This window comes from Diabrotica virgifera, chromosome 9 (assembly GCF_917563875.1).
Source record: "Diabrotica virgifera virgifera chromosome 9, PGI_DIABVI_V3a".
NCBI classification, from domain to species: domain Eukaryota; kingdom Metazoa; phylum Arthropoda; class Insecta; order Coleoptera; family Chrysomelidae; genus Diabrotica; species Diabrotica virgifera.
The window spans coordinates 10687273-10698486 of record NC_065451.1 but is presented as its reverse complement, the minus strand read 5'-3'; the positions used below and the strand labels follow the sequence as shown (position 1 = coordinate 10698486).

Sequence of the window (11214 nt, the reverse complement as noted above, 5' to 3'; positions counted from 1 at the left end):
CTATTAGTTTTCGAGATATTTGAAGCCAAAAACGAAGGAGCATAATACATTAATCAAAATAAGTGTGCCTTTTCATTTTTAACTTCAAATATCTCGAAAACTATTGACTTTATCTTTACGAATGAAGAGTATATTATTTGCATAAAAAGTATTGGAGAACCTAAAAATTATGCCAAAATAGCAGTTTCATCAGTGGCGTAGAATTTGGGAAGGGTCAACCATTCAGTTTCCCCTGTCGTACGCCTCTTGTAGTAGCCAGAAACGATTATTTAACATAATTTAGTAGGGTGTACACGTGTACAGTGCCTACACTTTCTGCCAAGTGTGACACGGATATGTCAAATTATTTTAAAGTACAGTAGAACCTCGGTTAACCGATTTCCGGTTAACCGAGATTCCGTGTTAACCGAGGCCATCCTTATATGAATTTGATAAATTTTAATGAATTTTATAAATTATAAAAATGATAATTGATTCACATGTAGTGTATTTGAGATTCAACTGTTTTAAGGTTATGTATTATTAAATGCGTTTTATACCAAAACAATGTGTGTTTGTCCCAATTTTTATGTTAACCTAACAATCGTCTTTATATTGTACTATATTATTTAGGTTACGTTCCGTGTTATCCGAGTTTTGCGGTATCCGAGGTACTCTCGGTCCCAATTACCTTGGTTAATCGAGGTTCTACTGTATTCTTTTTTTTTTAATAATTTATTCTTTATTTAAAACTTTGAGAATTATGTGTGCCCGGTACTATAAAACTATTTGACATATCCTTATAATACTTGGCAGAAAGTGTAGGTACTGTACACCCTACTAAATTATGTTAACTAATCGTTTCTGGTTAATACCAGAGGCGTACGACAGAGGAAAGTGAATGGCTGACCCTTTCCAAATTCTACGCCACTGATGAAACTGCTATTTTAGCATAATTTTTAGATTCTCCAATACTTTCTATGCAAATAATATACTCTTCATTCGTAACGATAAAGTCATTAGTTTTCCAGATATTTGAAGTTAAAAATGGAAAGGCACACTTATTTTGATTAATGCATTATGCATCCTTCGTTTTTAGCTTCAAATATCTCGAAAACTGATGGCTTTATCGTTACGAATGAAGAGTATGTTATTTACATAGAAAGTATTGGAGAATCAAAAAATTGTAATAAAATAGAAATTCCGCCAGTGGTGTAGAATTTGGGAAGGGTCAACCATTCACGTTCCCCCGTCGTACGCCTCTGGTAGTAGCCAGAAACGTTTGTTTCACATAATTAATAAAGGGTGTACAGTACCAACACCACTTACCAAATTTCGTGTTGTTGTCCGATGCCTGTCAGGAAATTCAAAAATAGATAAACTAAAAGTTTAACTTTGACACCCTGTATTTCGGTTATTATCAACTTTTCTACTAAGGTAAGTTAGCTTAAATCGACCTATTTTAACCTCAGGAATCTAAGGTTAAGCTATGGCCAATTCTTTACCAAACACCCTGTATAGCACTTGTCATTTTTTTCTTGTGCAGTGAAATTCATCTTAGCTAAACGTCTCTTGAGATTGTGTCAGAAGTTCTGAATGGGATTTAGGTCTGGTGAATTACCAGGCCAATCAATCACTTCTACTTTATTTTCCCGCTTACAAGTTTGGACCAATTTCGAATTGTGACAAGGAGCCAAGTCATGTTGAAATATTGTGTCAAATGTTTCCATGAATGGAACAATGTTTCTTATTTTAGACGTTCATTTTAAATGATGTCTTCTATCTACCCTAGCTGGTCCGTAGATACCAAGAGATTGCGTTTTTTTATGGTGTTTGATATAATTTATTTTCTTGATTTCTATCTCTTTTGTTCTGTATCGGTCTCCACACAGTTACTCTGTCAGATCCTATATTTTCAGACTGCCTTGTTAATAGCAACCCTATTTTATTTTTTGGCAATGTTACAATTTTTCTGTTACATTTATGCTTATTTATTTCTGATACATCTTATGATTCAATGTCTCTGCAGTTTGTTGATGACTCTGAAACAATTTTACTGTCAATTCGGTTCTGAGAACCACATGTCGAATAATTCGATTTTCTTTGTGTCTTCTTCATGTTCTTTAGCATTCATGGTGAAAAATATGTAATATCTTTGTTATAGTCTGAGGAGCTGTTAGCCTGAGGTCTTCGGTAAAGGAATCCTTTTGTTTAACTTCTATATCTTTATTTTGATTATTGCTGCTTTTAGTCAGGTTCACAAATGCAAAATTATTAATTGTTAATCAATCCTTGATTAACGATCAGCTTGTTCGTATGAACTGAAGTTCATACACTCCCTCAGAATGAAAGAAAACTTTATTGATTTACCAGAATAGAAAAAATATTTCAAACAACAAATTTAGCTGAGATAATTTTGAACAAAAATATTTATTAGCACTTATTGTGTAGAATGAACCGTTCTCTCAGAAACAACGCTTGAAGTGTCCCACGATATAGAATGTTTTTGTATCAACTCGACGGTAACAATTCGATATCTTTTGATCGGAATCTCCTATCCACTAAAATCAAAATGCATTTTAAAGGTGAATGCAGCTTTCGTATGTAATTTTTATATTTTCCCGCAACTCCCAGATTCTGCATGCTGCCTTAACATTTTGACCTTGCCATGATCACATCTCTGTAATCTGTAATGTATTTTTTGTGTGAGAGTCCTTTGTGCCATTATTAAATGTCTTCAATGTTTCAACCACAACCGACAACACCATTAGACATTTTTTTCCAAAAGTCAGACAAAGTTTTTTCTACCAATTAACAACTGCATAAGAAGTGGAAGTTTTTTAAATCTTACATAGGATCCCACTCTCTTCATATAGCCCAGTAAATGAACGGGAAATTCGGCGATACCGTGTAATTTTCAGGGGCAACTCCGAATTGCATGAAATTTTTTGGATTTAGGTTCTACTTACCCTCCACTTCAAAGTTGAAATTGTGCCGTTGGTTGCTTTTACTTGGGGGGTGACAGTCACCCCTTCCCAAGGGTGAAAAAACATACGTTCAAGATAAGACCGGAAGTGCATAAATTGACTGATTTTAAGCAACTTTTGTTCTATAGAGTTTTTTACGTAAGTCAATACTTTTCGAGTTATTTGCCATTGAAAATGTTGATTTTTCGACAAAAAAACTACGTTTTCAGACGGTTTTTCGCAAATAACTCAAAAAGTAAATATTTTATCGAAAAAAATATCCTTAGCGAAAGTGTAGCTTATAAAAAACCCAAAAAAAATGGTGTATCAGTAAAGTACATCAATCAAATAAAAACAAAGTTGTAGCTCATGAAAAATACGTTCTTATTCGTCTAATTCCAAATCGAATATTTCAAGGTGAAATCACCGAAAAATTAAGCACTTTTCGGAAAAAAACCATTTAAACTTTTTTAAAGTGTTTATAAAAAGCTTTGTTTTAAGTGTTAACAAAAGTTTTAGCATTTAAAATAAGCGAGTTACGCTCAAAATAAAGTTGGCCCTCTTTTTTTTTGTAAAAAATCATAATCTCGCCATGTTTAGCTCCCCAAATGAAATTAATCGCTACCGCTTTACAAACAATTTACTTGAGAAAGCTTGAATGGGTCACTAATCATGAGTGTATGCAAATTTTGAACAGCCATATTATTATATTAACCAATTTTTGTCTTACGGAGAAACAAAATAAACTAGCATATTTATAATAGCAAAACCTAAATTTTTTTACTCTTTAAGATTTTTCTTATCACTAATAATTTTTAAGTTATTTTGAAAAAATGAAATATTTCAAAAATTTTTAGAAATTTTTTTTTACTATAAAACCAAATGTTTTCCAAAATAAGCACTTCAAACCAATCAAAGTTACAGATCACATAAACAATACACATACAGTTAAAATAGATGGTGAAGCCAAACGATTAATTTCATTTAGGGTGCTAAATAGAGGGAGGTTTTCACGATTTTTTTTTACCAAAAAAAGGGCCACTTTTTTTTTCAGTGTAACTCGTTTATTTTTGATGCTGTAAACTTTTGTAAAAAACAAATAATAAGCTTTTTTTCGATACTTTAAAAATGTTAATATGGTTTTCCCAAAAAACGCTTCTTTCTTCGGTTATTTCGCGTTGAATTATTCGATTTGGAATTAGACGAATAAGAACGTATTTTTCATGAGCTACAACTTTGCTTCTACTCAATTTGTAGACTATACTAGTACATCATTTTTTTCGTTTTTTTTTATAGGCTACACTTTTGCTAAAAATATTTTTTTCGATAAAATATTTACTTTTTTAGTTATTTGGGAAAAACGGTTTGAAAACGTAGTTTTTTTGTCGAAAAATCAACATTTTAAATCGCGAATAACTCGAAAAGTATTGACTTACGTAAAAAACTTTATAGAACAAAATGTGCTCAAAATAAGTCAATTTATCCATTTCCGGCCTCATTTTAAACACGCGTTTTTCACCCCCCGAGAAGGCGTAAATGTCACCCCCCAAGTAAAAGCCACCAACGGCACAAATTCAACTTTGAAGTGGAGGGTAAGTAGAACCTAAATCCAAATTTTCATGCAATTCGGAGTTTCCCCTGGAAATTACACTCCAAAACGGTCACTTATTGGGCTAATGTATTTTGAAATTATTGACCATAGCTGGCTTTATAAGATGACTTTATAAGCTGAAAGCGCTCAGCTAGGCTTTATATATTTTACACACTTCAAAAGTACGCTTGTCCCTGTCTTTCAGCATATTTAAAATGCCTCATATTTGTTGCCAAAACTCAAAGTCGATATTGTATGCTATTTGTTTTGAAGATTAAGCTCTAACGATGGAAATTCCATAGTGACCGGTGAATGGTATCTAGTGATAATTTTATTGATCTCATGAGAATCGTAGAAAATTGCAAAAATCGCGCAAGTGTCTATAGGACACTTTGGTTGGCCAAAAGATATCAAATTTTGTGTAAAAAAATTAATTTCTCACGCGTAACTGACATTCAAAATCGGCGGACCCTTCAAGCGTTAATTCTGAGAAATTTCAACGGTTCATTCTACACAAATAGTGCTGCAGTTTGTCGAACTTATGAACAATTTTGACAAACTGTAATAAACATTTTGTTCAAAATTATCTCGTGCTAAACTTACGTGCATAGAAATCGGCCCACTTCAAAATTTGGTCATTTTTGATGTCTCATATTTCCTCAACCCGTTGGTCGATTTAAGTGATTTTTTGAACATGTTATAGCCTGATTCTTTAAAAATACCACTGTAATAATATTGTTGCTAAACAGGTAAATTTTCATTGTATACCGGGTGTACCAATCAAACGGTGTTTTTTTCTCAAAGTTCGCATCACCCTGTGGAATATTCTAGCATTTATAAAATACTGAAATTAAAACCCAACTATAGCCTCAGGTTATCTTAACATTCTATTTTTTGATTCATTCGTTTATGTTGGATAGTAAAATAGTTAGGTGCTCTAACAACTAGACATGTTCTTCATCAATACACGGTGTTTCTAAATAAGTGCGACAAGCTTTAAGCGATAATTCTGCATTAAAAAATAATGACAGTTGGCTTTATAAACATATGTCCTCAAATGTTTCGTTTCCGACATACGGGATGTTGAATTTTTTCTTACAAACTGACGATTTATTTTATTGCTTTAAAACCGATTGAGATATGCCAATGAAATTTGGTGGGTTTTAAGACGTAGTTATTGCACATTTTTTGATATACAATTAAGAACTTAATATTCACCATGAGGGCGCATACGTGTAATATGACCGATCATATTACCCGTATGCATGCTAATGGTGAATATAAAATTCTTAGTTCTATGTCAAAAAATCTACAATAACTATCTCTTAAAACCTACTAAATTTCATTTGCATATTTCAACTGGTTTTAAAGCAATAAATAAATCGCCAGTTTGTAAGAAAAAATTCAACATCGCGTATCTCGGCAACGAAACATTTGCGGACATACGTTTATAAAGCCAACTGTCATTATTTTTTCATGCAGAATTATCCCTTAAAGTTTGGCGTACTTACTTATAAACCGAAGACTTATTGATGAAGAACATGTCTAGTTGTTAAAGCACCTAACTTTTTTATTATCCAACGTAAACGAATGAATCAAAAAACAAAATGTTAAGAAAATCTGAGGCCATAGTTAGGTTTTAATTTCAGTATTTTATAAATGCCAGAATATTCCTCATGGTGATGCGAACTTTGAGAAAAAAACACAGTTTGATTGGTACACCCGGTATACAATGAAAATTTACCGTTTTAGCAACAATATTATTACAGTGGTATTTTTAAAGAATCAGGCTATAACATGTTCAAAAAATCACTTAAATCGGACAACGGGTTTAGGAAATATGAGTCATCAAAAATGACCAAATTTTTAAGTGGGCCGATTTCTATGCACGTAAATTTAGTATTAGTAAATCAATGTTTTCGCTTGTCTCCCTCTACGGTTTTTGGGGAAGCCCGGGGGTAGGAGAAGCAAACTTGTTGCATCTTTTTTGGGGTCCCAAAATTGATATTCTTAGCAAAATTCAACTTGGTTCTCTCATTTTTAGAGATCAAATCTATAACGACTGGACTATTTACACGGCATTCAACTGAAGCTTTGGTGAGAACTTAAATATACCAAAAAACAAAATAATACAGTAAAAAGTGTGTAAAAAAAACAAAAAAAAACTCAAAAAAAAATAAAACTCTAAACTAAACATCGATATAAAACACCAACACTGCTGTTGACTAACCAACGTTTTGCTATAGATTCACATAAGTTGGTTCCTGAGGTGATTGCGTGGTGGCGGCGCTCCCCGTCGAGTGCAAGAGGTTGCCGTGCACCGCCGAACTGCCGCCTCCAACGGAGCTATTTTCCGGACTAAACAATCGTTAAATGTACAAGGGGGCGTTATTAAAATTAATAATTACAGTTATTTATCATAAGACTTATACACTCACCGGCACAATCAACCGCCCCCCTCGTATTTCTTTCAATTTGCAGAAATTGCCAATATTGGACCACATTTTTAAAACGTTTTTATATACTTCACTTGTTGTTTGTTCAGGAAAAATATTGTTATCGATTTTAAACATACTTCCCGACTACCTAGATATCTGAAATTTTCAGAATAGCTCAGAACTCGATGACAATGCAATATTCAACAACTTTTACATGGATACATTGAGTTTTATTATTCCAAAAAATCATAGTTACTTTAATAACGTTGCACCAGAAGTTATATGCCAAGTATTTATCTCCATAGCTAACTTTCAATATAGGCTATTGGCTAGGATACCTGGCTTTTAGCCTGGAGGTTCGGGTTCGATTCCTGGTATCGGAAATCCTTTCTGGTTTTAAAATTGACATTTTAATTTGAAAAATCTGTTTTTATAATACTTTGTTATATTTTGTCATATAAGTAATAATAACATGGTATTATAAAAAGTTTTTTTTTATAAAGGTGTAATTTTTATGAAATATACGGTGAAAACTACCTTTTAGGAAAAGAAAACAATAAAATTATTGAAAACAAAGTCGTTTATCAAGGGATGCTTAGCAAAAATCTTCGAAGAAAATTCAAAGAAACATAATTTTGAAAATCATTTAATTTATGCTGATGATGTCGTGTTAGTAGGAAATAGTGAAAGAGACTTAGAACAAAAACTGGAACAGTGGACACGAGCTCTGGAGAAAAAGGTTTAAAACTTAGTAGGACAAAGACAGAGTATTTGGAATGTTCATTTGAAGATGGAGTTACTACAAATAAAATGGTATCTTTGGATGGTGAACTGATTGTAAAAAGCAATAGTTTTAAGTACCTGGGATCGGTATTACAGAGTAATGGAGAAAGAGATGGAGATGCATGCAGTAGAATTAAGGCTGGATGGATGAAGTGGAAGGAAGCGAGTGGTGTGTTGTGTGACAGAAAAGTTCCAATGAAGCTGAAAGGAAAATTCTATAAAACAGCCATAATATCGGCTATGATGTACGGAAATGAATGTTGGGCAGTGAAAAAGAAAGAGGAACAACGAATGCATGTGGCGGAGATGAGAATGCTTAGATGGATGAGTGGAGTGACAAGAAAGGAAGTGACAAGAAAGGATAAAATTAAAAATGAGTATATTAGGGGAAGTCTAGGTGTGGCACCAATTGATGCCAAAATGAGAGCATAGGTTGAGATGGTTTGGTCATGTTCAACGTCGAGACGTTAATCACCCAATACGACGAATAGCTGAAGTGCAGATTCCTGGAAGGAGTAGGAGAGGAAGACCAAAGAAGACGTGGGGGGAGACGATAAGGCAGGACATGTTAGTAAAGGGGATTAATATTGATATAGACCCAGGATAGAATTGTGTGGAGAAATTAAATTAGGGAAGCCGACCCCACATAGGGATAAGGCAAAGAGAATGATGATGATAGTCTAATTAAAAAAATTAATAATAATAGTCGTCCGTTTTATTATAGCAGGGTAGTCTGCTGTATCTAGGGCCTACGGTATACAAGGAAGGTAACAGGGCCAGTGCTATACTTCAACCGCCTATTATTACCCCTGGTTTTACTCAAGGTACTCATTTTTATTCAGACTACTGAGTCGACCTGGGGCCTATAGACATTTAAAAATGTCTAGATGTTCTCGTCGGCGCTGTCAAGTCAGACATGCTACCGTATGAGCTATCCGGGCCCCTATCATTAAAAAAAATGATGGGTATTAATAATGGTTATTGCCCTTATGTTTTCTTGGAGCCAGTTCGGCAATCCATTCATGATTTATCCTGGATATCCGATTGGGAGAAATTGTGCCACTCCTCTACCACAGCCGTTTTGATCTCTCCGCGGGATGAAAGGGCTGGTACTCTTGCTCTTACCCGTTTTTGAGGTTGTCCCAAATGTATTCAATTGGGTTAAGATCTAGACTGCATGCCAACCATGGTACAATTTGAATCCCGACCTCATTAAGGTACTCACTGGTGAACCTTGCGGTATGGCAACGTGCATTGTCATGCATGAATCTTAAGTTTTCTCCAATGTACGGTGCGAAAGACATGCCATAAGTCGCTCAGAGGAAATGTTACCAAACTAAAATAACTCAGTGATACTTACTGAGTCAGTTGTAACGGATTCTTGACAATCATTTGTTGAGATTTATATGGAATGCCCAATTGCAACGATTGAATTTCGTTGTTCTTTTGTAATTAGCAGAATACCATTTCACCAACAAATGTTTGTGAGTTATACCACTTTTCCTCTGAGAGGCTCACATGGTCTTGGAGAACTTCTTCCACGTATATTTGAGCATCCACACTGCGTCTATCAAACACAACAAGATCCGTACGAGATTCTAAGAGATACCCCCCAATTCATTATGGGCCCTCCTCGGTAAGCCACTTTCACGTTGAGCAAAACTTTCATTTTGACGTCCGTAGACACGCTGACGTATATCTAGACCTCTTAGGGCTATTCTTCTCGCAACTAAGAGCAGTATGTTCTTCCATTCCACTACAATCCAGTTAGCATATTCTCGCACAAAACCAAGTCTAGCTCTACGGTGCTTTTGGAGCAGCTATGAGGCGCGATCTGGACGGAAAGTCCTCAAATTTCTTTCTGCATGTCTTCTTCTAATGGTACGTTTACTCACACTAACAATTCTCGCCTCAAAAAGACGCCTACGAGCTTCATGAGCGTCCAAAAGCGATTGCTCAACACGTTGCTGAGAATAAAACGGTCATCTCGAATTGCAATACATCAATGTCGGCCTTAACTTGGCCTGCGGGTGTATGAACCTGTTTCCCGAAATCGTCTGATAACATCTTGTACCGTAGTTCAGCCCCTACATCCTTCGGAGAGCTCAAGACGGCTACGGTACAGGATTGGCACAATATCTCCAAATCGGATATCCAAAATATCATGAATAGATCGCCAAACCAGCTCCAAAAAGCCTTAAGGGCAAGAGGCGGCAACACCCATTATTAATACTCATAATTTTTTTAGTAGACTATGATTTTCAAAATTATGTTTGAAATTTTTTCGAAGATTTTTAATCATTGGATTTTTGCTAAACTACCCTTGATAAACGACTTTTTTCAATAATTTTATTGTTTTCTTTTCTTTAAAGCTAGTTTTCGCCGTATCTTTCATAAAATGTGGTCCAAGATTGACAATGGTATGGACATAAATACTTGGCATATAAGTTCTAGTGCAACATGATTTTTTGGAATAATAAAACTCGATGCATCCATGTAAAAGCTATTGAATATTGCATTGTCAATATTGAATAGATACAGATATCTAGCTAGTCCGAAGATATGTTTAATATCGATTACAAGATTTTTTCCGGACAAAGAACAAGTGAAGTATACAAAAACGTTTTAAAAATGTGATCCAATATTGGCAATTTCTGCAAATTCAAAGAAATACAAGGTAGGCGGTTAATTGTGTCGGTGAATGTAGTAATATTTATAAAACATTCACATAAATCGTTCTGACATTCACAAACAATACACTTACAATGCGGTCTCCAACGTAACTACTGCTTAAACATTCACAAAAGGTTCTCGGCGGTAAGTGACGTATCCAAAACGACAAAGAACATACAAAAAATGGCGACCAACTCTAGTTTACAAACATCAATAGGTAAAAAAATTATAACTACTTACTTTTTTGTCGAAACATTTTAGAAGCAGAATAAAATACGAAACAGTAAAAGATTAAAAAAAACTTAAATGGGAGGAAAAACTGTTACGGGCGTCAATCTTGAATTTTTACTTTCATGTTAAGGTTGCTTCTGATCCATTCTATATTTTCTTCCTTCCAGTACATCGAAAATTTTTCGTTGGTTGGTTGATTTCTAATCCCTATTGCTAAATTTTGTTGCTAGTGGTTGACAGTTGTTGGAGTATCATCACCATTCTATTTGCCTCTATACCTATGAGGGGTACTTCTTCATGTGCCATCTCCTTTAAGAAGGTCAACAACCATCAAGGCAATTCGTACTTTCGATACCGCTGCGCTAAAGAGATCAGCAGAAGTGCAGTTAAACCAAGCTCTCAAATTGTTTAACCAGGAGATGCATCTTCTTCCACGACTCCTTCTACCCTGTATTCATCCTTGTATTATTAACGCTCGCCCCTCATGACATGTTCCAGATATTGCAGATTTCTAATTTTAATTGTATTTAAAACCTCTCTTTCCTTTCCCATT

At 34.6% G+C, this 11214-nt stretch overlaps 1 protein-coding gene across 3 annotated transcripts in view; it reads right to left on the bottom strand.

Annotated features, from left to right (window-relative positions):
• The window catches only part of LOC114346985 (protein pangolin, isoforms A/H/I/S-like), a 218491-nt gene that overhangs the window by 21512 nt on the left and 185765 nt on the right, over nt 1–11214 (bottom strand). The window contains exon 7 of one of the 3 annotated variants that reach the window (XM_050661184.1): nt 6767–6894. The exons of the other annotated variants lie outside the window; for them this stretch is intronic. Within the exon in view, the coding sequence (XP_050517141.1) occupies nt 6777–6894 (118 nt within the window). The 3' untranslated portion in view covers nt 6767–6776. The remainder of the gene's footprint in view (nt 1–6766; nt 6895–11214) is intronic. 3 annotated transcript variants of the gene reach the window in all.